This window comes from Capricornis sumatraensis, chromosome 3 (assembly GCF_032405125.1).
Source record: "Capricornis sumatraensis isolate serow.1 chromosome 3, serow.2, whole genome shotgun sequence".
Taxonomy (NCBI): domain Eukaryota; kingdom Metazoa; phylum Chordata; class Mammalia; order Artiodactyla; family Bovidae; genus Capricornis; species Capricornis sumatraensis.
In genome coordinates, this window is record NC_091071.1 from 177,540,555 (window position 1) to 177,565,368 (window position 24,814).

Consider the following 24,814-nt stretch of genomic DNA (forward strand, 5'->3'; position numbering starts at 1 on the left):
TCTAACCGAAGCCCAGGGCGGCACGTATTTCAGGGGTGCACAGCGTGATCCTTGTCTGTTTGTTTTACGATAACACAGAACATCTGCCTCCATGCGCCCCCGTCCTCCCCAGCCCATCAGGACGTGGCGATCCAGCTGGCGGCACTGGGGCAAGTGTGTCCGTAAGCATTCCCACGATCCCTCAAGTGAGGAGCGTGACCTCGGAACTGTGTGCCCGGCCCCCTCCCCCAAACAGGGAGGAGGTGGGAGGTAAGAACAATACGTGGATGGATGGATCCCCGTCTGGGGCACTGCGGGGAAGCTGAGCGTTTGTAGGCCATCCAAACACTGGCCCTCTCCTGGGATTCACGGGTTAGAGGGGAAAGTGAATTGATTTCTCCCTTCACGTTGGAGGCAGGAGCCTAGCAAAACAGCCCCTCTGCTTTGTTAAGCTCTCCTGTGGCGCCTCCCGTTCGTTTCGGTCTCAGAACTTAGGAGTGAAATGTAAGGAAATTGGCAAAGTGCAGCAAGCATGTCTTCTCTCTGTGTCCATGAAGCTGTCCCGCTGGTGAGTTGAGGCTGGCTTCTCTGGGGTCCCTGGTAAACAGTGTGTTCAGTTTCCCTGGGCTGCTGGGAACCCGGGGAAAATGCCTTGCGAGCCGTGGAGACCTCGAAGGCCGCCTTGCTGGGAGTTTCACTGCCCAGTGTGTCTGGTTCCTGATCGCTTTTCCAGTTGCACAGATTCTCCATTTCACATCAAGCCCTTTCAGACCATGCAGAAGGGCTCTGAGCGCCGTAGGCCAGCTGACTCTGCCGTCTCTATTTATTCCTGTGACCAAGAGACAGGAAGTGATTGATGTCACCATTTATTTCCTGTATTGGAAATTTAGCAAGCATCCCACTCAAAAGCTTGTTTAGGAGAGCATGTCGCGTGAGGCTCCGCTGTGCACTGCCTGCTCTGAGTGTCACCTTCCTCTGTGGGTGAGGACTGTCTGAGCTGGAGGTGACCGGGGTGATAACATCCTGGCCCTTGAGTTGTTCAGCACCTGGTCCTCAGATGTTATTTTCTTGGAATACCCTTACTTACTGAAGGTCCCAAATTGCAAGACTGCTTTCAGTGAAAGTGATCAGTCAGTGGATATTTGTATCTGGATGAGATACGGTTTTATCTCCTGTGGACCAGGAGAACGCTGTTCTGAGAAGTTGAGTGTTCAGAGTCGTAAAGCATTATAAGACAAGCCATCCTTGAACTTTGGCTCTGTAGAGGCGCATGTTGAAATAGCTCAGCCCACAGTTCCGAGCCTCGTCTGGCCCTTCTCTGATCAGACCGTCAGCCCGTGGGGCTCTGCTGTCCTGAGGCCCCGCTGGCACTGCGTCTGGACACACACAAGCCCAGCCCTGTGTCCCAGCACTTGGCGGAAAGCCCGCGAAGCCTTTATTCTGAAATTTTGGGTTGTATCCAACTACCTTTTCTTCCTTGCTCTTCTCTGTTGATCTTCCATGTAAAATGCACTCGGTGACCGTGTCCCAACTGTGTGCTGAGTGCTCTATAGGACGACCCCCGCTTGACCCTTAAAATGCCAGTATATGATGTGGTGCTGCTTAATTAACTGCCTGTGGGTGTCTTGCTGTCGTTTGGGGGGATTTTCGGTTGTTTGTTGTTGTTGTTCGTTTTTTGTTTTCTTTCTTTCTTAACTGCAACACGGGCCTTGTGGGATCTTAGTTCCTCTACCCGAGATCGAACCTTGAGGGCCTCTACCAGAGATCGCGCCTCCAGCAGTGAGAGCACGGCGTCCTAACCACCAGACTGCCAGGGAGCGCTGTGGTTACGCCTGATCTGTAGATGGGGAGACCTGAGTAAGGCACGGAAGAGCTTAGTCACTCTTCCAGGGGCACACGGCTGAGACCTGGCGGGGTCAGGGTTGAACTCAGGCCTTTCTCTCCAGCCTGCACTGTCAGCTGGAGCGCTATGTTGCCTCCCTCCCAGGCTGCTCAGCTGTGCAAAGCTCTTTGCTCTTCTTTTGGAGCCTTGAAAACAAAGCGGTGGCCGCCGAGGTCCTTAGGACAAAAAGGGAGCGTGGTGGCAGCAGGTGGTGGCCTGGCTGCCTGACAGCACAGGGCAGGCCTTGGGGTCACAGGCAGGCTGAAGCCCCGCCCCAGCTGTTACCAGGGGACCCTCCCGGCGCCACACTTTCCACTTCTGTGCGATTAGGGGAGACAGTGGCATTTAAAGCCCTTGGAGCAATGTTAGTAAGTTTTAGCTGTTGTCTCTATTAGTGCCTTCTAAGCCCGTAAGTGTGGTCCTGCCGTGGAGTCCCTGCCCGGCGACAGGCGTTGTTGGCGGTGGCGGTGTTTGCTGGCGGGGTCTCCTCTGGGCGGTAGAGGCAGAGGCGGTTTCCATGGTGCTGGGCAGCATTTGAGCTTAGTCTCTGGTTTCTGTTTCTTTCTTTTATTGTTTTTACTCTGTGCCCCATGGGGCGTGCGAGACCCTAGTTCCCTGACCAGGGATTGAGCCCACGCCCTCTGCCCTGGAAGCACCAAATCTTAACCATTGGACCACCAGGGTAGATCCAGTGTCCAGTTTTCAAGAAGCTGCCTTGGTGTGGACATAGAAGCGGGGGAAGGAGAGAATGGGGAAGTGGAGAGAGTGGCCCTGACATGTATATGCTGCCCTGTGTGAAGCAGGTCGCTGGTGGGAAGCTGCCGTGTAGCAGGGGAGCCCAGCCTGGTGCCCCTTGACGGCCCGGAGGATTGGTGGGAGCGGGAGGGGAGGGAGGCGCAAGAGAGGGCAGGGATATGTACGCCGGGGCAGCCGACCTGCACTGCCGCACAGCAAAAGCTAAGGCACCCCTGCAAAGCGGTTGCCCTCCAGTGACAAAGATATCTTGGGGTTGGCACTTGGTGCTTCCCTTCATTTAATTAGTTTTACTCACTGAAGGACTTTTAAGCTCCTCGCTCAGCCAGCAACCTTCTCGAGACATAGCACTCAGTGTTCAGTGAAGGATGGAAAGAAGGTTTGGAGCTCGTGAAAACGTCTTGTTGGCGAGCTGTTCTCGAAGGAAACCTGTCTTTTGAGAGAGGAAAAGACCAGTTTGCTCTGGCCCAGAAGAGGCGGCCACGTCCGGTTTGATTGCTCAGCCCCTATCCGTGGCTGCCCAGCTGGCGTGCCCTCGGGCAGTGTGAACCGCAGACGCGGGTAGGTGGCGTGTTAATGCCATGTGGGAATGCTGAGTCCTGTGCCCCCGAAGCTAGATTCCGTGGAAGAGGTTGGCGATAGTATCTGCTGTTTAACTGAGCACTTAGTGCGTTCCAGAAACTCTGCTAGTTTCTGTATACACACTTTATAAAATTCTCAAAACAAGGCTGCAGGGTAGGTGTTATTATTAGTTTTATTTAACAGATGACTGAATTGAGACTCTGGAATGTGAAGGACTTTCCCAGATCTCCATTTCTAGGAGGTGGCGTTGAAAGATTTGAACCCACGTCTGTCTGACTCCTGGGGTCTTCTGTGCCACTTGGAGCCTGGCGAGGGGATCTGTTTTAGGTCCTAGATAAGGAAGCTGGAAGGACCTCGCCTTTAGGCACCTCCCCGTCCGGTGGGTCCTGACAGCTGGACGAGGAGAGCCTTGTACCAGATCTTGAGTTGGATTTCAAATCCGTCACGGGTTGGGGAAACTTTCCATTGTCCTTCATCGTCACCAAAGGCGGTGGAAGCTTTGGGTTGTGTTTGGGAGCGCCAGAGGGCCTGGCATTGTTGCGGGATTCCCTGTACTGGGCTGTGCTGTGCCCGTGGTTGGTAGTGAGGTGTGGCGCCATGCGAAGGAGCTGCCCTTGACCTGGATGGGGCAGGCGGAGATGGGGCTTTCTGTGCTGCCTCCCGCTGGCGTCTGAAATGAGAGGTCAGGGACCAGGGAAGAAGTGGGCCAGCTGTTTTGGTGGATGTTTTGGCCCCGTGTTCCTCTTTTCCTCACGCTGCCCGTTGGATGCAAGTCAGAAGGCGGCACTGCCCTCTTCTAGCTGAAGTGCTTGGAAGGAGGCTTCATCTCCCTCGCATCCTCTAAATCTTCCAGCTTTCCCACCGCAGCTTGTCCTTCTGTGCTGGTGGCGCTTTGGGCCAGTCCTCTGGAAGCATGTGCAGTGTGTTACTGGCAGAAACCCGCAGCCAAAATGTTGCGAATTTCCTCCAGCCCATCTCAGTTTAGAGGAAGGTTCATGTGAATTGGCTGCTTCTGCCATGAGAAAGGAGTATCCTTTCCTCAGCCTTCGTCCATGAACACGTGGATGATGTTTCTCCCCCCGCAAAATTCTTTTAACTCTTCTGTGGAATACAAGGATGCTCTGTTCCAGTCATCTTTGACTTTGGTGAGCGGCTTCTTGAATTTCTTCTGCCATCAAGGTGGAAGTGGACGGCATGCAAGGCATCCATTGAAGACTCCTTGGGATCCCCCTACCTGTGTCTTTAGCTACCAGTTGACAAAGTGGAGGGATCAGTCTCTTGTTACGTGAAACCCGCCAGGACCCTGCAGAGGCAGCAGCTGTAGACATCTGTGAAACATCCACGATCAGACAGTAGGTCATGGCGCCTTGCAGATCTTCTGAGGAGTCCGGAAACCATCTACAAGAGAGACAGTCTGTGCCTTTTTCGAGAAATGCACCCATCACTGATAGTGTTTGTAAGAATAGAGTCTGCAGTGCAGGGGGACAGGAGGTTTCAGAGTCTGTTAGGAGGTCGAGCTGGCCCTCGTTTGCCCAGCCTGGAATCAGAGACTTGCTGCCCCTGCCTGATTTCTTGAGCTAGCAAGTTGTTCTTCCCAGTCCCTTGAAGTTAACTTTCTTCCAGTCTGGGTTGTGTAGCATTCTCTAGAGAGATGGTTAGATGGCGTCACTGACTCAACGGACATGAATTTGAGCAAACTCTGGGAGACAGTGAAGGACAGAGAACCCTGGCATCCTGAAGTCCATGGAGTTGCAAAGAGTCTGATGCGATTTAGCAATGGAACACTCACACACACACACACACACACAAACACAGAGTGTGTGTTCACAGGAGGCAGAACGTGGGTTTCGTTTTTTGTCCTTCTCTGTCGTGCGTGCTCAGGATCTGGACTTAGACGCACGTGCACACACACACACAGCGTGTGTTCACAGGAGGCAGAACGTGGATTTCATTCTGTGTCCTCCTCTGTCGTGCGTGTTCAGGATCCGGACCTTTCTGAGCCTCGGTTTACTGCCTGTAAAGCCAGGGTGACGGTGCCCATCTCACAAAGCTGCTGTGAGGCTTTCCCGAAAGCCGCACAGACAGTGCCCGGCCCTCCGGTGGCCCAGAGTGGAAGCCCGAGAAAAGACTATGCCTTTAGGCTGAGTGCTGATTGGAACTGGAGTGCCCACACGCAGGACGGTCGGCAGGCTCTCTGAGGTTGCGAGCCGGGGCCGATAGAGGTGGAGGGTGCCAGAGGAGGGACCCTTATCTGCTTCCAGAATACACCCTGTGCTGCGTGCCTTGCTCCCAGCAGGGACTCTGCCTGAGCAGGTAGAGTGCGCTTGCACCCTGGTGCCTCCTTGCAGACCCCAGTTGCTGACTCTGGTTGGGAATTTTCACTGTGCACCAAACTCACCACGTTAGCTTTGTCCCTGCAGAGAAGCTGTCCCCTGGTCTGCAGTTAAGAGATTTGGGGAATGTAAACATTGAGTATTGGAAACCTTTCCCTTCCCCACCCCACAGCCGAGAGAGCACTCCACCTCCTGAGTGATTCATTTTGGACCCTTCATTCCCTGAAGGATGTGTACGGGAAAATCAGCCGATCGCTGAAGGAGTCAACATGGAGCCTGTATGGAGGTTGCTAGGTTTTGCTGCAGAGTAAACATCAGGGGGAGAGGCACTTGGACATTCTCGTTGCTGGAGGGGAAGTTGAGCTAATTTGGGGTCTCTGCTAGGACTGTGCCGTTTGTATGTTTCTGATGGCCTCAGCTGGCCTTGGGGAAAGTGTTAGAGGCTCAGTCGTGTCTCACTCTTTGTAACCCCATGGACTGTAGTAGACTGCAGCCCTCCAGGCTCCTCTGTCCACGGGATTCTCCAGGCAAGGGTACTGAAGTGGGTTGCCATTCCCTTCTCCAGGGGATCTTCCCGACCCAGGGATCAAACCTGGGTCTCCTGCATTACAGGCAGATTCTTCACCGTCTGAGCCACCAGGGAAGCTGACCCTGGGGACTCCAGTAAACAGGGAGAAAAGCAAAATGGCAAGACCATGTCTTGGTGCCATTCTGGGCTGAAGAGAGGGTCAGAGGACTGAGGAAAGAAAGCTGAACAGAACCCAGGAGGACAAAGGGCAGGAGGTCTGCTGTGGGTGAACATGGACTGTGGTCAGCTCTTTATTGTTTTCTCCCCAGAAGTTCTGTCCCGTCTCCCATTCTGGTTTCAGGGGAGCAATGCACTCCTTACAAACTGGGAGGAGGGTGTTGGTGGGGTGGGAGTTGGGAAGTCTGCCATTTTCTGTCGGTACTTAATGACTTGGAAACTTGAAATAACACTCCACCTGCCTTTCTTGAGACTCCTGGCAGCCTAAATGGAAAACTTGTGTCAAGTGAGCAGAAAATGAGGGAGGAAAGGGCCCTGGAGCACCCAAAAGCTATTGTGTAGAAGTCCTGGCAGATAAGCTGTGTGCTTCCCAGCCCGGGAGAGCGCCAGCACTCACGCGGGCCTGGGGACGCCCTGGGGGCCAGACTCGCCCGGCGCTGCGAGGATGAAGGGCTGACCTGCTTCATTCCCCTCGCAGGGAAAGGGGAAGAACCACAACACACACCCACACACACACTCACACATCACACCACACACACCATACCACACCACACACACACACCACACCATACACACACACACCACACCACACACACCCCACACACCCCACACCACACACACAGACCACACCACACACACACCACACCACACACACCACACACACCCCACACCCCACACCACACACACACCACACCACACACACACACCACACCACACACACACACCACACACACCACAACATACACATACCACACACACACCACACCATACACACACACACACTCACACATCACACCACACACACCATACCACACCATACACACACCACACCACACACACACCAACCACACAGACCACACCACACACACACCACACCACACACACCACACATACACACACCACACACACACCACACCACACACACACACAGACTACACCACACACCACACACACACACCGCACACACCACACACACACACCTAGCTTCATGCGGTGTCAGGTGCTCACCGACTCTGGGACGGTGACTCTGGACCCAAGTGTTTGACTCTGCGACTTGCTGCTCCTCTCGCGGTTGGGTCTGTTCCCTGTTGTGTTCTGTTTGTCTGCAGGCTTCTGATTCCCCAGCCATGGCAGGTGAGGGCAGGGAATGTGGCTGGTGGCCTGACCGGAGAGGTGGAGGAATGCAGAAAGCGGGGCGGAGCGCGCTGCGGGAGCGGGCCGCCCGCCGGTGCCCCTCTGCCGGTGAGGCGCTGTCACCGCGCTCCTGCGCTGCCGTGCGGAAGCATTAGAGGCAGCCCCTCTCAGGGTTAATGGAAAGGTGGCTCGTCCGCGCCTCGGCGCTGGCCCCAGGAGCTGCTGCGGAGACCGGAATCCGCGCGTGCTCGGGCGCCTCGGGCGTCTGGAAGGTCAGCTCTGTGGAGGGCCCACGGCCCTTGCTCCCCGCGGCGCCGGCCGGCCGTGTCCCCCTCGTGGGCAGGGGCCGCGCGCGTCTCAGCCGTTCAGCTCGCGGGCGGTGCCTCCTCCCGCGGCGGCGGCGCGGGGCCAGAGTCGGGTGGGAGGAGGCCCAGTGTGGGAGCACGCTCTCCCCGCACCACCCGGGGCCCGCGCTGGTTCTGCCGCTGACCGTGGGGCCCTGCACAGCTTCCTCTGAGCCTCACTGTCTGTCTGTAAAACAGGGGGTCAGGCCTTAGATGAACTTGGAAGGTCCATCTGGATCTAAATCCCTGTGATCCTGGCAGGACTTCTGTTATTTTTTAATTTTAATTTCGTTTTATTTTTTTTGGCATGTGGGATCTTAGTTCCCCGCCCAGGGATTGAACTCGCACACCCACCCACCCCTTCCCACCGTGCTGGAAGTACGGACTCTTAAGCACTAGCTTAAGAATATTTTTTTTAAAGCAGAGACTTGTGTTTATGTTTTCATGGTGATCAAAACAACATTGTCCCAAGGCACTGAATTGCTTTCACCTTGAAACGGTTAATTTTGTGTTGAAGATGACCCAGCAGTGAAGAGCCTCAGTGGAGGCTTGGTCAGCCAGGTGGGCTTCCCCTGTGGCTTTGCGGGGCTTGGTGTAGGGTTTGGAATTTCCCGTGGGAAGGCACGCCATGTGTGTGCCTGGTGGACTGCCGCCCTCCGGCCGCTGTCATCACCGCTTCCCTCGCAGAGGATTCAACCAGAGGGCACTCAGTCAGGGCAAGGAAACACTTTTTCTTTTTGTTAATCCAAACTGTGCAGTTTCCCAGTGGCCTGCAGATGAGCGGTTGGCCGGGCCGCCCTGCAAATCTTCCCCATTTAGCCCCCGGCACACATTGTTCCCAGCCCACATGGCAGAAAACAGATTCAGCTTTTAAACAGAGTTGCCTGTTGGGTCACAGATTATACAAGACAAAAACCACGGTGCCTTTAGACTCCATAAACTTGTGATAAATCAGCCTGGGTTCCAGCGAAGTTGGCCTTTGTGTTGTCTGTGAAGTATTTGCTAAGCCTCTTGGGAATGTAAACGAGGGAAGGACTTGATGAATTTAAGAACAAACTATAAAGGCCTTGAAGCTTTGGCTGGTTGTTTATGTATAGACAGATGCTGTTAAGTACAGTCCCTGGAGCAGGCCAGGCGGGGCTTCTGCTCCGAGAGCAGAGCAGTTTGAAGTTCCTGCGTGTCCTTGAAATGAAAGACGCTGTTTTAAAAGGGCGCGCACAGTCATACACACACCAGTGAGGCTGTGGCATCGTCTGGTGCGGGGCAGAGGGCCCCCACTGGAAAGCTCAGGCATCTCAGACCCCTCGTTTCTAGCAGGCTCCCTTGACCTGTGTGTCCTGCCTCTTACAGTCTTTGGCCCTCCCGCCCTCTCCAGCCCCACCCCTGGTCACACTGGCTCCCCCAGGCGCCACGGGCCTCCTCCTGCGTCAGTTACTGTGGCCATCTCACAGAGCCACTCCAGAACCTGGTGACCACAAAGAGCCGCAGTCACGTGTTATCTCAATTGGTTCTGGGGCTGGAAATTCAGGGGAGAGCCTCGGCCGGGCAGTTCTGGCTCAGGATCTCAGGCTGTTGAAGCCGGCAGCACCTGCAGGCTGGCCAGGGTTCTCCCTTCACCGTGCAAGCGTCTCTTCAGGTGGGCTGTCTTCATCAGGCGGTTCTTCCCCACAGCGTGGCTTGCGGGGCGGCAGGCCCGAGTGTTGAGCAGGCAAGGGGGAGGATGAATGACCTCTTATGGCTCAGAAGTGACCGAGGTCGGCCCTGCTGATTGTAGGAGTCAGAAGACTCCCCATCCCAAAGGGGGCTGGGGGGACGTGGGCTCCACCCCTCAGCGGGGGCAATGGCCGAGTCACGCTGCAAGACAGGCGAGGGGTGGGAGAGCTTGTTCAGGCGGGTTTTTGGAAACTAGTCTGCTTCATTCTCTAAGACATGACATATTCCTCTCAGTCCTCTGTGGAGAAATCTTTGGGGCTCCTAATCCCTCCTGGGAAGGAAATGGCAGCCCACTCCAGTGTTCTTGCCTGGAGAATCCCAGGGACGGGGGAGCCTAGTGGGCTGCCGTCTCTGGGGTCACCCAGAGACGGACACGACTGAAGCAACTTAGCAGTTAGCAGTCCCTCCTGGAGAAGCAGGTTTTAGAGTTTTAAAGGCCAAGCAGAATGCCACAGAAGCTGTACTTACGAAGTCGACCAACGCAAAGCTGCTGGGAGCACTGAGGTTCCGTTCCTTTCCCTGGAGCCTGCCGAGAAAACCGCTGCCCCCTGGGGTTTGGGCTGAAGCCGGCCTTGCGCTGCCCCCTCGCTCCTCCTGGAGCCAGGCCACAGCCTTTCCCAGCCTCTCTGTCTGGTCGCGCCCGTGGTCTGCGCGTTAGCTGGGGCAGCCTTGTGCAGCCAGGTCGCACCCGTGGTCTGTGTGCTAGCCGGGGCAGCCTTGCGCAGCCAGGTCGCACCCATGGTCTCCACGTTAGCCTGGGGCAGCCTTGCGCAGCCAGGCCTAACGGGCCACGGGCGCCCTCCCCTCTTGCTGAGGAGTCTTTGATGGTCCCAGCACCACTCGTGCACATTTGCTCCAGGGTTTCTCGTTTCTGTGGATAGAGGTGTTCCTTTCATTAAGCTTTGAGCTTAGCCCCGGCTAGGACATGTCCTGTCCTCTGCACCCCCAGCTGGAGGTGGAGTCGCCGTTGTTGCTGATTTCCGAGTTAGTCTTTGCCCTTGGAGTTCCTGTGGCCGGCAGGTTCCACTGCGTGCAGATGCTTAGCAGCATCGCCCAGCCTCTGAAAATCCCAGGGTATCTCTTCAGCTATAGTGTTTTGTTTGACTCACTGTCCTGAAAAAGTATTAGCAGTTGTTTTACTTGTCATCAGGTGATTTTAAGCACTTCCTGTGTTTCTTCAAGCCGTGTGAGAAACCAGCAGAGTGAAAACGTTCCCTCGCTGTTGATGTCCTGAAAAACACAACCAGAGGTCTAAATAGATGCCGCGAGCCTCAGCAGTGCAAAGCGGGCTGGCCGTCCTCTCTGTGTGCCGACACCCAGCAAGGACTCCTCTGCCGTCTTTCTCTGTGTGGACTCTGACTGCTCCGTGAACCCCTGGAGACGGTGTCAGAACCAGTGCTTGTCACCTCGGGAACACTCAAACTATTCAACAGCTAATGGAACGGGTAGACAATTCCAGAGTGACGCAAAACGGTCATTCTTGTCCTTTTTACCTTTCAGCCTGAAAAATGCCACCAGTGGAAGGGGGAGCCGGGAAAGCTCCTTTGATGAAAGGGAAGTGTGTCTAGGACCAGTTAGGATTTCGAAGGAACCGTCTCGTGGAAACCCCCGGTCACAGGGTGACAGTGCAGAAAATAAAGAGCCTGGAGAGCCTAGGGGACGAATTGGTTCACGATGAGGCGCACTCGCGGTGCACCGCGAGCTGCCTTGTCTCTGCGGCTCCCGTGACCCCTGGTCGGGGACCTCACACTCGCCTCGTGACCCTGGGCTCTTCTGCGGCCGGCTCCTCGAGGGTCGGGACTAGGTTTCCGTCCCTGTGCCCACTCAGGGCTCTGTGGTGGAGCTGAAACCTAGTCGCAGGCCTGCAGGGGGTGTTGAAGGGCAGGGCGGGTGCATCTGCTCTTACCCTGGGGAAGGTGCGCAGCCCACCAGGGGAAATCTTAGCGTCCTCTCCCCAGATCCCAGGCCATGCGGCTAAGACCAAAGCAGAGCACTCCTGACCCCACGCTAAGGGCTGGAGGCGAAAGCCCCAAGAGGCCTTGAGCTCCTGCCCTGAGGGAAGATCTTACAGGGGTCGCAGAGCCCCCTACCCGCCTCCTGCCAAGCTCCTGTGGTTACCCAGGTGGTGGTCGTGAAGGGATCGCACTGGGGCAAAGGCGAGGCTCTCAGCGCCCGGTCCTGGCGCTGAAGTCAGACGCTGGGTGGGGGTAGGTTCCACGCAAGAACACCTTCCTTCCTCCCCTCCACAGGCTTTAGACTCTGGGCTCCTTAATCCCAGTGCCTGTCCTTGCTTGCTCTCGTTTTTTTTTTTTTTCCTGTTACCTTTAAAAAATATTGAGTGAAGTGAAACAGTGACAATAAAAAAGAGAACTCAGAAATCAACCCATGCATGTATGGTCAGTTCACTTTGGATAGAGGAGTCAAGAATGAGTATACAGTGGAGGCAGTCTCTTCACTGAATGGAGTTGGGGAAATTGGACAGCCGCGTGCGAAAGTCTGAAACTGTACACACATCCACTCAGAAATATTTAGATCGCTGATAGCTGTAAAGGACCATACTAACACATGGGTAAGTTTAAGCATCCTGATATTATGAATATCTTTGAGTCCATTATTTCATGCAGGACCTCGATGAATGGCAAGTTTTATTTTTCCCTTGTGGCTCCTTCTCCCTCTTCCGAATTTTGTATTTATCATTCCCTTGTCTTAGCAAATGGGAAAGAAAGCCTTGCTGTCTTAGTTTAAAGAGAAGAGTTCAGTACTGCTGGGTTTTGAGCTTTTTGAAAGTGGCAGCGCCCTCTGTAGTCCTCTGGGACTTGCTTCCCCAGCCCCACTCTCATTCTATTTCTGGGGCCACTCATGTTGCTTGTAGCTGTGGACCAGCCATGTTTTCTTCCTCCTCTTGAGCTATTTCCTGTTTGGGCCTCTAAGGATTTGGGATGACTCCTAAGCAGAGGGCTCCAGTTAACTATAATTTAAAATTTTTTTGCAAGCTGTCATTAAGTTTTCCCATGTTGGTTGGCTTTATGGGAAGCTTTTTAGTCATTTACTAATTTAACGACAGACATCCTTACTCCTTGGAAGGAAAGTTATGACCAACCTAGACAGCATATTAAAAAGCAGAGACATCACTCTGTCAACAAAGGTCCGTCTAGTCAAGGCTATGGTTTTTCCGGTGGTGATGTATGGATGTGAGAGTTGGACTGAAGAAAACTGAGCACTGAGGAATTGATGCTTTTGAACTGTGGTGCTGGAGAAGACTTGAGAGTCCCTTGGACTGCAAGGAGATCCAACCAGTCCATCCTAAAGGAGACCAGTCCTGGGTGTTCCAGGTGTTTAATATTTGGAAGGACTTGACGTTGGAGCTGAAACTCCAGTGCTTTGGTGAAGAGCTGACTCATTTTGAAAAGACGCTGATGCTGGGAAAGATTGAGGGCAGGAGGGGAAGGGGACGACAGAGGATGAGATGGTTGGATGGCATCACTGACTCAGTGGACATGGGTTTGGGTGGACTCCAGGAGTTGGTGATGGACAGGGAGGCCTGGTGTGCTGCGGTTCATGGGGTCACAAAGAGTTGGACACTACTGAGCGACTGAACTGAGCTGAAGACATCCTTAGCCTTAGAAATTTGTAGTGAGTATTTCCTATTGAGATTGTTGGGATTGATGCAAAATACAAGTTAGACCATTTTGCAGTAATATTTTAATGCCTCCAAACTCAATGCAGTCAGAGGACTGTCCAGAAGGAAAGCCTTCATGCTACCGGCACCTCGAGGGGTGGGGCTGTGGTCAGTGCATTGGGGTGGGGGACATGTGAACAGGCTCCTAGGAAGCATGAAAACAGGTCTTTTCATGTTGACCTTTTCTGGTCAAGTTGTGTTCCTTTTTCTAAATACTCAGCTTCTGGTTAATCCCTTCTGAACTTCCCATTATGTCTGAATTAAAGATTCAGTGTAGCTAGGCTTATATATTTCAGAGAAGGCAATGGCACCCACTCCAGCACTCTTGCCTAGAAAATCCCATGGACGGAGGAGCCTGGTAGGCTGCAGTCCATGGGGTCGCTAAGAGTCGGACACGACTGAGCGACTTCACTTTCACTTTTCACTTTCATGCATTGGAGAAGGAAATGGCAACCCACTCCAGTGTTCTTGCCTGGGGAATCCCAGGGACGGGGGAGCCTGGTGGGCTGCCGTCTCTGGGGTCGCACAGAGTCGGACACGACTGAAGCGACTTAGTAGCAGCAGCAGCAGGCTTATATTTAAGAACTTTCCCTTGTTCTTAGGAACATTGTTAATATCTAGGTGAGACTGTTTTCAAATACCAGACATTTTAGGGTTATGGGTAGTCTGTCAGTTAGAATTGTACATAAAATGTTCTGTGTGTGTGCAGTTTTCCGGATTCTTGGCTTTAACCAGAGTCTGGGAGTTTGTAATTCCCCAGAACAATTCTTCTAAGCTGAGGTCTCTCCAGCTGGGCATTACTGCCCTGTTGGGTCAGGTTGTTGGGGTCTGTTCTGTGCGTCGCAGGATGTTCGTTTAGAAGCGTCCTGGGCGCTTTCCCGTTAGGTCCCCTCCTGCACAGTGATGACAGCTGAAAATGTCTCCGTATGGTCCTCACATCTCCTGGGGGGCTGTGAGGAGGGCAGAATCCATCCCAGTTGGGAAACGCCGGTTTGTTTTTTTTTAAAGAGCGCTTCTAGGTGCGCGGCAAAGGTCAGCAGGAGATGCAGACATCTCCCCTGCACCCTGGGCCTCTCCCGCGGTGGGCGTCCCCTGCGAGAGTCAGAGCTGGCGCCCCCGCCCTGCATCCCCATCACTCAGGATCCATGGTCTCCATTCAGGCTCACTCTTGGTGGCTGTGCATCCTGTGGGTTTGGACAGATTTGAAACGACACATCCCCCTGATACCTGCACACAGCACAGCCAGGCAGGCAGGCAGGTCAGCCCGTGTGTGTGTGTGTGTGTGTGTGTGTGTGTGTGTGTGTGTGTTTCACTGAGTCATGTCCGACTCTTTGTGACCCCATGCAGGCTCCTCTGTCCATGGGATCTCCCAGGCAAGAATGCTGGAGTGGGTTGCCAGTTCCTTCTCCAGGGGGTCTTCCCGACCCAGGGATCGAACTCACATCTCCTGCGTTGTAGGCAGATTCTTTGCCATTTGAGCTGCCGGGACGCCCCGAATGACAGCTGCCTGCCATTGTCGCCACTACATGTAGAGTATAGTGTCACTGCCCTGAAATTCCCGTGCTGTGCTCATCCCACTCTCCCTTCCAGCCCCTAGCAACCACTGGTGTTTTTTTTAATTGTCTGTGTAGTTTTGTCTTTTCCGAAAGGTCATAGCTGGACTCATTCAGTATGTACCCTCTCCAGAGTAGCTTCTGCCACTTGGTGGGCGTGCAGAATTTGTCTCCCGCATGCCCTTTCGTGGCGTCATAACACCCCCTTGTCTGTGTTACTACAGTTTCTTTATCCACTCAGCTGCTGAAGCTGTCTTGACTGCTTCCAAGTTTTGGCAGTTATGAATAAAGCCGCCATAGACAGTTGAGGGCAGGCCTTCGTGAGAACATTCATTTCCAGCATGGTTGCTGGATTGTGTGGTAAGAGTATGTTGAGTTTTGGAAGAAACTGCCAAGCTGTCTTTGGAAGTGGGTGCACCGTTTTGCGTATCCTCTGACAACGGATCAGAGTTACTGTGGTGCCACGTTCTTTTCAGCTTTTGGTGTTAACAGAATTCTGGATTCGATCCATTCAGATGGATGTGTAATAGAATCTCATTTTGCTTTGTGTTTCTCTGGTGACGTGTGATGTTGAGCACCTTTTCAGATGGTGCTATTTACCATCTGTGTGTCTTCTTTGATGAGACATCTGTTAAGGTCTTTGGCTCATTAGTTTATACTTTCTAACTAGTTTGACTTGATTCATTTAGGGTTTTCTCTTCTTGCGTGGCCAAGGGAGTACAGAGCTATTTACAGAGTTTTGGACAGCTAGCTTCTGTTGAGAACAATAGGAGAGACTTCTGGGTTGGCTTGAGTGGGGCAAATGTTACAAAATATTTTATTTAAAAATATTTTTAAAAATTGAAATATGTATTTGTGTGCATACACAAAAACACTCCTAATCAAATATATACTAATATGTATTATGCATTTCACAAGTATTCTCTAAATCATCCTGACAACTCTGTGAAGTAGATAGTATCCTCATTTTATGGATTATCAACCTTTAGAAATAAAATAGCTGGTTACTGTACCAGCAAAATGGACTTATTTGGGAATTGCAAAGAATTACAGTTTAGGAAAAAGAAGCAAAGTATAGCAAACAAAGGGGAGGAACCTTACTTTATAGAGAAAAAGGAGGAAGTCGAGAAGGGGTGCTTAGAGGGAATGGCCGTTGGAGGAAGGGGAGAGTTCGGGGGTTCGAGGTGGTGATGTCTTCCCCTGGGCTGGGCTTGCCGCTGGACAAGGAGAAATCCTCTTTCCTCCTGGCATGCAGGGTCCTCTCTCCCAGCTGGAGTGTGTCACTGGTGTTGTGTGTGTTGGTGCTTGAGAGCTCCCCCTTCTGGCCGTCTGGCTCCATTTTAAATGTAGCTCCCTTTCTGACCCTTCACAGGGTGAATAGATGTCCCTAGAGGTTAAGAAATTGGCCCAAGGTCCTAAGTTAATGAATGGCAGAACAGAGCACTGAGTAGAGGTCGGCAGCGTCCAATTAGTTTATGTGTGTGTTCTTGAGCCTAGAAGTACTGAAGTGTGTTCCACGTCGGTGGGCCAGACGCGCATCCCGGGGGCTTGGCTGGCATAGAGGTCCTGGCACACGTGGGGAATACCTGGCTGCTGGGAAGTCTCACTGAGCAGAACAAGTGTGTATGGTTTCTGGAGTGTGCGTAGGTCTCTTTGCGGAGTACAGCCTGTTTGTCGTGTCTGAGTTCTCGTTGATAGTCATCTTGAGCCAGGGGCCAGGGGTTTTGTTTTGGTTTTCTTTTTTTACAAACAGCCTGCTGTATATGCTCTATCGATTACCTGGGAGGGAAACTGCCTTCAGCTAGCATATGCGTTCTGTCTCTGCGTGTGTATAAAGCGGGTCTTTGTCCCACAGCCTGTTTGTGGTTGATGTACATGGAAGTGCAGGTGGTCGGATTCAGAGTTTATATTTTATTACTGTCAAATGTAGCGTTTCCAGGATTACCTCGTGTAGTTTATAAAGATTCTGGAGCTTGTTGGTTTAGGGCTTTCAGACCTGAGACGGGTCTGCACAGAGCAGATTAAGGCTGCAGATCAGACGCGCCTCCGGTTGGCTGTGTCGGGGGCCCCGCCTGCCTTACTTGCACTTCCTAGCATCACATGCGGTAGTCCTCGTCGTCTTCCCAGGTCCGCAGCCCTGGCTTCCTTCTGTGTGAGAGCCCACTGCGCACTGAATTATAATGGCTTGCACTCCCCGGTCTCACCCCAACTCAGTTCCTGGCTCCCTCCCTCCGCGGCTCATTGCTCTTTGCCATGCCTGACGGTGGCTCTCAGTGTGTGTCCACAGCGTGAATGTTAGAGGCTCTCGGTGTGTGTCCACAGCGTGAATGTTAGAGGCTCTCGGGGTGTGTCCACAGCGTGAATGTTAGAGGCTCTCGGTGTGTGTCCACAGCGTGAATGTTAGAGTTTCTTTCTTTTGACTGTGCTGGGTCTTCAGTGCATGCGAGCCTTTCTCTTACTGCAGAGAGCAGGGGCTGCTGTCCAGTTGTGGAACATGGGGTTCTCACTGAGGTGACCTCTCTTGGGCGGAGCGCAGGCTCCGAGCACGAGGACTTCATAGTTACGGCTCCTGGGCTCCAGGGCACAGGCTTGGTAACTGTGGCTCGCGGGCTTCGTTGCTCTGAGGCAGGCAGGATCTTCCCGGACCAGGGCTCGAACCTGAGTCTCTTGCATTGGCAGGTGGATGCTTTACCAGTGGGCCATCAGGGAAACTGTGCAGTATGAATATTAAATGAAGAAATGAGTGTGAGAGCGAGAGCAGTCTTTATCCTCCTGGCCCTGCAGAGTGCCGACCCCAGCTTACGCCCTTGTCCACCTGGCCAGCGGGAGGGAGCTCTTGGTCTGTTTTGCAAGGGCCTGGCGCCTGGGAAGGTAGGCCCAGCCTCGGATGAATGACTGCAGCCCTTACATGTCGGCGCGTGTCTTGTTCTTTGCCTTTTTTGTCCTTGGCTTGGAGCTCATCGGGCAGCCACACCTGGTGACATGTCCTGGCGGTCACGACCAGGTGACAGCAGAGAATAAAGCCTGACTGCTTCTTGAGCCTTTTCACGGCAGAACCAGTTAGGGGCCCTACGGCTGCCAGCCTGTCGAGGTGGAGAAGGGAAGTGCGCGAGACTTTGAGATGTGTGTTGAGCAGGGCAGCTTTCCGAACCCCTCAGCCCCCTTCCGCAAATGTAACTATCTTTTGAATCCTCCACTTGAGACGGATGCTGCCATCCTGGAGGGCCCGGCCGGTCTCCCCCCCAGGAGCCGTGGCAGTGGGCCCGCAGCAGGCCTGTCTGCTCTCAGGATACCTGGGCAAGCTGCAGCTGTCGGAGCGCCTTTGAAACAGGGGGTTTTGGTGTTTCTATCGGCAGAATGACTCAGACACTCCTGTTTGTCTTTTGGCAGAGTGATCAGCAGCTGGACTGTGCCTTGGACTTGATGAGGCGTCTGCCTCCGCAGCAAATCGAGAAAAACCTCAGTGACCTGATCGATCTGGTAGGTGCCTTGTTTGTGCGGTTTCCTCTGGGGTTGGGGCCATACTAGGCTGCCTTATACACCTGTTCCACGTGGAGTTCAGACCACACAAGACAGCTCCCCCCCAGCTAGACGCCGCCGCTGGCTTACGAGGCTCCTCCAGAGAGGGGAGGAGTTTCCCCTGACTCTCCCTCTTCCTGCGCTGGCTGTGCTCATAAAGCCAAGATGGGGGCTCTGAAGCGAACACTGTGCACCCCATCCTCCAGCGGCCGTGCTTCCACGCGCTGGATGCTTGCAGTTAGGCTCGGGAGGCAGGGGCCGCATGCACCCCAGAGGACCTGGCTCCAGGCTGTGCTAGTCTCTGCCGCTGTGGGCGTTTCTCCAGCCAAAGCAGGACAAAAATCCAGCCTCCCAGGTGCCTCAGTGGCTTCACTTCTAACTTGAAATGGCACAGAGCACAAAACTGGGCTTTTAAAGAGCTCATCACATCTATTTTTAAAATATTTATTTGTATGAGAACAAATGATCCAGAAGGGAACGTTTTTAGACAGACACTTTCTGTATTGAAAAATCTCTTACTCTTTAGCATGGGAAACAATGCAGTTTCAACACGAGATCATCAAGAGTGATTTCCCTGTGGTCCTCTGTGGAAACTTTTGGGATTTTGTGACAGTATTGATTGGAGTAGAATGTAATTCTATTTAGATTTCTTCTTTGATTAGTAAAACTGTTTTTAAAATATTATATGTATGCACTTAACTGAGATATCACAAAATGATTATTTTGTAATGGGATTTCAAGATAACTAAACACGTGTATCTTTTAAAAAAGCATTTGTTTATTCATGTATATATACATACATTGAGTGACTGGTCTCAGAATGATGCCAGAGAGTCACTGGCACCATAATGTTATTTGAAAATGTTTAAAGTGTTAAAAAAACCTATGAAACTGTGAGAAATCATGCAAAGAAGTCAAATAAGATCAAGAGACAGCTGAGGTACTAGATCATTTGGCCGGTGGGTTCTGGCCCCGGGTGGCAACCTGAGCCTGCCCCGATCAGCCCCTGTTGTTGCCACTGTGTCCCCTCAGCTTCTCAGAGGGATGACCAGTCACCAGCTGTTGCTCACCAGTCAGATGTCTTTTAAGGGTAGCAGCTCGATAACTTGTTCAAATGCTGTGGCGATGTCCTTAGTTCCCTTGTATGCATTCAGAACCGTTTTACTGGGGAAGAACGTTACTGCAGGAGACTCAGGCCATTCACAGATGAAACTCTTGCCAGCAGTCCCCAAGGTCCATGGTGCAGCTGTCAGTCTATAGAGACACAGGGTCCAAAACAGAGGCCGCTGTGTGGACAGGGCGAGCTGGTGGACGGACCTGTGAGCTTGCTGCCTTTTCTGTGTAATAGTTCTGGAAGGAAGGAAGGAGAAGGGTTCTCCAGGAAGAGAGCCGTGATGAGAAAGCCCGCTCCTGGCGCTTGTGATAGAAACGGGGCAGAGGTGGCTAGAAACGGCGGCAGGTCCTGGCTGGGCAGTGAGTCATTTCAGGTGAGTGTGAGGGAACAGGCTGAATTGAGTTGCACGCAAACCCACTATGTGCTCAGAATCGGGGGTCCCACACCCGGCACCTGACAAGGGCCAGCCACAAGGCCTAAGCGGCCTTGGTGTGCAGACGAGGTCTGGCCAGTGTGCCGTTTACTCTTGTTGCTTCTTGCCCTGGGAGCTCTGATTCTCTGGGGCTTGTTTCCAGATTTCTCTGGGAGTGCCGTACATTGGGAGTTCTATGTGAGAGATCCTAATTTTTAAACATTGGCTCAGACATGGCATAGGCATGTGAAATGTGAGTCAGAGAAACGGTCTTTGTTGGGAAATGATGAAACATCGAGTTGGATGGGTGGGAGGTGTCCTTAGAAGTCATCAGGAGGGCTTGGATTTGACGTGGCATCGTCACCATCGCCCCATCATCACCACAGCCTTCTGTTCCCTCACGCTCATCTGAAATGACTCCTGTCCCTCGTGGGCAGTGCGTTGTACCGAGCGCTTTCTCTGGCATGGCCTTGGTTACCTCTCAGCAGTCCCGTCAGGTCGCAGCGCGAGAGGCAGGCTGGGCCGAGCTGCACGGCTTGTTTTCCTTGGAGAGCTCTAGCTGGCCAGCCGCGGCCCGGGGTAGGCAGAAGCCACGGGTAGGATCAGGCCCCTCAGCCGGTCAGCTCGGAGGCCACGCTGCTGCTCCTCTGCTGAGCGTCACGCTGTGCCCGGCTGCATGGCGATTCAGCTTGCAGTTGAGTTACTACTATGTTTTGGGAACAGAGCAAATGTGGAAGTCAGAGATGATGGGCAGGTTTTTCTCGGTAGAGTCTTCTTGGTGTTTCGCGGGCTGTTTTGTTCTTATGGCAACTGGAGTGTTTTCCTACAGCTGTGTCCTGTCTCAGTGGCGCCCTCGTCCCTGCTGCAGAGACGTGCATGTAGCCGCTTTGCTGGAAACCTGGTCAGTGGGTTCCTGAGCTGTGTAGGCCGGTTCTCCTTGGGCTCAAAAGGGAAGTCGCAGCGCTGATGGTGAATGCAGGAGTGAGTCACAGGCCACCCTTCGCCTTGGCCGGATGACAGCCCGCCTCGGGGGTTAGTTTGCAGGACAGCACTGGCCCAGGTGGGGTCCCGCGCTGTGGAGCCCCTGACGGGCCACGGGGAGGAAGCGGCACCCCAGAGGTCGCTGTCGGGGCTGTTCTCCCACCTGCAACGTTATCTGTAGAAGAATGACTGGAGAAGGGACGGAGGCGGGTGGAGGTTGGGGGTCAGCAGCTAACGTTCGGTGAGCACGTGCTGCGTCCTCAGGACTGAGCTGGACACTAGTTATTTCATCTAATTTTCCAAAAAGAAGAGAGGAGAAAAGGGGCAGTTTTAAAATTCAAACCGCTGGGAATGCTCCCTCAGCCAAACCTTACAGATCGTAAGCCTTCGTCATCTGAGCAAGCGACTTGAGTGTATTCCAACTGTTTATAAACTTGTAACTGTATATCGTAATACCTGGTTCATGACTAAGCTTTTCAGTAGAGTCATGGGCTCTGCCGTTGGCCTCTTTATGTCTGCGTACGCGTTATATGTGGGCTTCCCTGGTGGCTCAGCAGGTAAGGAATCCGCCTACAGTGCAGGAGGCCCTGGAGATGCAGGTTCGATTCCTTCGTCAGGAAGACACCCTGGAGGAGGAAAATGGACCGCAGCACAGTCCCGGACTCTCGCCTGCAAAGCTCCGCGGACAGAGGGGCCTGCAGGACCGCAGCACAGTCCCGGACTCTCGCCTGGAAAGCTCCGCGGACAGAGGGGCCCTGCAGGGCCGCAGCACAGTCCCGGACTCTCGCCTGGAAAGCTCCGCGGACAGAGGGGCCCTGCAGGGCCGCAGCACGGTCCCGGACTCTCGCCTGGAAAGCTCCGCGGACAGAGGGGCCTGCAGGACCGCAGCACGGTCCCGGACTCTCGCCTGGAAAGCTCCGCGGACAGAGGGGCCCTGCAGGGCCGCAGCACGGTCCCGGACTCTCGCCTGGAAAGCTCCGCGGACAGAGGGGCCCTGCAGGGCCGCAGCATGGTCCCGGACTCTCGCCTGGAAAGCTCCGCGGACAGAGGGGCCTGCAGGACCACAGCCTGCGGGGCCTCAGAGAGCCAGACACTACTGATGCGCGCGCGCACTGATTTTCACAATACCCCTCCAGTGTACGTGGGACCGCTCCTCCTTTACTGGATGATTTAAACTCTGAGGGAGAAGCAGGGTGGTGCTGGGTGCCTTTACTTCGTATTGCTGACACCGCAGCCACAGGTTAAATGTGGTGCCTCTTCCTCATCTGTCTGTCTTACCTCTTTGTAGGGGAAATGTTATTAGTGATGTACAGCATTTAAAACAGACGGTATTATGGGAAACAGCCGGAGACTTGGAGCTGCTCCCTGTGGGCTGGCCACTCGGGGTGTGCAGCCCGCTGTGGCCCACTGCTTCACTGGGCACTGGGCCGTGTGGGGCCAGCCTTTTATTTAAAAAAAAAAAAAATTTTTTTAACATGCACCATTTTTTAAGTTACCTATTTGTTACAACATTGCTTCTGTTTTGTGCTTTGGTCTTTTGGCTTCAGGGCATGTGGGATCCTAGCTCCCTGACCAGGGGTCGAACCCCCCCACCTCCTGCAGTGGAGGGTGAAGGCTCGACCACTGGACCTCCAAGGAAGTCCCCCGCTCCTTTTTTAACTTGAAGTATGATGAGTGTCCAGATGGAAATGGAGCCTGACTTTGCACTGAATTAGGGTCTGATGAGGCATGCCTCGTTAAAACTCTACTGACATGCCTCAGAAACCCGTCCGAGGCCCCTGCCTTGCACTGTGATGGATTCAGAGCACTTGGGCAGGTTTTGTAGGTCCTGGAAGTTACTTCTTTGATTGTTTATCTTTCACCAGTGCTATTTTTCTTCCATTTTCCCTGGGCGTGACAGGTCTGTCTGTGTTTTGTTCTGTTTTTTTGCTTTTGTTTTTTCTTTCTAACTGGATGAGCAGAATTCCTTCATTCTTGTTAGTCAGTCTGTGCTGGGTGTAGCGCTGTGGCCCTGAAATTCACTGGCAGTTTTAGTTCCTCTTCAAAGCGGTAATTGAGGAGACTCGCCCTGTCTTGAGCCCGTCTAGAAGCCGTGCGTCCAGGCCTTTGTTCCCTGTAATCTGGGATCAGGCAGACGTTCTCAGAGCCGCTATCGGCCCGGCCTGGCGTTCATCACAGCCATTCCTCCCCAGCTTACCTGCCCCCAGTAATGACGGGGAGGTGGTGCTGTTCTCAAGAAAAGCCTCCAGCTCTTGAGACTGAACATTGGGATTTGCCAGCATTGCCCATGAAGGGAATGGCCTCGCTTAGATGTCGGAGCCAGGGAAGTGCGGGGAATCCATTGGGTCCACTAGTGGCCCGATTCCCGAGGAGCATTAAAGAGACGTGGAGGGTGCCTGGCAGCTTTGGGCCGAGGCAGCCCGATTTAGCATGCCAGGTCGGTGTGCTTTTTTCTTTCCTCTGTCTGAGCTTTTGCTGCCTGGGATTATGATGCGTGCTCTGATTGGTGGAAAATGACCTTCCTTTGCAGATGGCCAAAGCATCATTTTATTACTTATTAATCCCATTGTGCTCAAGTGAAGCCAGCCAGAAGCCATGGTTAAGCTGCTTCAGAAATGCCCGCAGGTCCATGTGGGCCTAGAATCACATGACTTTAAGATGGTCCCTTGGCTTCCTCAACTTTGACCTTCTATGGCTTTACTCTGCACACTGGCAGCAAGCACCGAAACTTCTCCACTGGGGTGTATTTTGAGCCCTGAGCTGAGGAAGGAGTTTGTTTCTGAAAATTGGCACCCAGCAGGGCAGCCGTCCTTTGCCTTTTTAAGAGCAAACCAAAAATAGACCTAAATCTGTTTAACTAAGCAGAAACATCTTTGCCTGCAAATGTCAGTCACTTCATTTTTTAATTCTTCCTCCCTCCTTTGCTTATCGTCACCCAAAGGTCCAGCTCTTGGGTGGACTTACTGGATTTACTCCACTGAGGGGTTAAAGCACCCAGGCCATCCTACTCAGTCTGTGAGTTAGAGGTACAAGGGCCTGATGCTCTGACCAGGGAGTTGAGAACTTGATCGGTTTTCATTTCAGCATATTTCCTCTTAGCAGCCAGAATTGCCCTCCAGAAATAGAAGGGCAGCCTCAGCAGTACCTACACTTTGAGCAGCTCACAGAAACGGGCCACTTGTAGATACGGAGGTCCACGGGGAGATCCCACTTGGCAGATTAGGAGGCCGGCATGCGCAGGGCGCACCTCAGCATGGGCCCCGTGAGCCAGTGGTGGAGACCTCCAGCTTGTGTTGGCCAGGACGCTGGAGCCACGCTCTCACGCCTCTGTGATTAACATTGAGGCTGCTGTTGTTATTTAACGGTCACTAATATCACTGATTATCTATCTGACCTCTGCTACATGTTGTTAGTTTTCAGTCTTTAGTAGCTGAACCCATGAAATCTGGGAATGGTTTTCTCAGTGATAGCTGTCTGTCGTGAGAGCATCAAACTCAAGTTCTGTCCCCAGGAGATGAAGCTGAGCCTTCCTTGGGACCTCGAGGCCAGGCGTGACCTGCTCCATCTGTGGTCAACACTGACCAGGCCTCCTGTGTTTTCTGCCTGCCTGGATTCCCCGGGATTGTTGCTGCTTAAAACAGTCCCACACCAGCGTGCTTTCCTCCTTTATCTCAAAGACGGTATTTAAACACGTCTGCTTTCTGAAGCAGTCTTAGACTTAGCAGGGGAGGAGGGAGTGGGTTCAGTCAGCATTTCGTGAGCACTCCGTGCGAAGCTCACACCGTGCAGCTCGGGAAGAAGTGTGCCGCCTGTATTCCTCAGCTTCTCTGTCACGGGGAAGAAAAGACGCAGGGATCCTAGAGCTGGATCCGAAAGAGGGACAGTTTCAGATGGAGCTTCTCGCCCCTTTGGACTTGACCAGCTGATGAGCTCCGAGGACGCCTGTCCTGAGTTGAGGAGCCGAGTTCTTCCTGTAAGCATCTGACATCCTGGGTGCCACACGCCATTCTGGGTGCCGCGGGTGCGAGATGAAAGGCCTGGCTCTGCGGCGCCAGCGCTTAATCAGGAATTCAGGCGAGGTTTTCTGAAAG

At 53.3% G+C, this 24,814-nt stretch overlaps 1 protein-coding gene across 3 annotated transcripts in view; it reads left to right on the forward strand.

The window, feature by feature from the left end:
• CAPZB (capping actin protein of muscle Z-line subunit beta) overlaps positions 1 to 24,814 on the forward strand; it is a 137,966-nt gene that overhangs the window by 47,451 nt on the left and 65,701 nt on the right. For all 3 annotated transcript variants that reach the window (XM_068967252.1, XM_068967253.1, XM_068967251.1), the window contains exon 2: positions 18,088 to 18,177. In XM_068967252.1, coding sequence (XP_068823353.1) covers positions 18,088 to 18,177 — 90 coding nt within the window. The remainder of the gene's footprint in view (positions 1 to 18,087; positions 18,178 to 24,814) is intronic.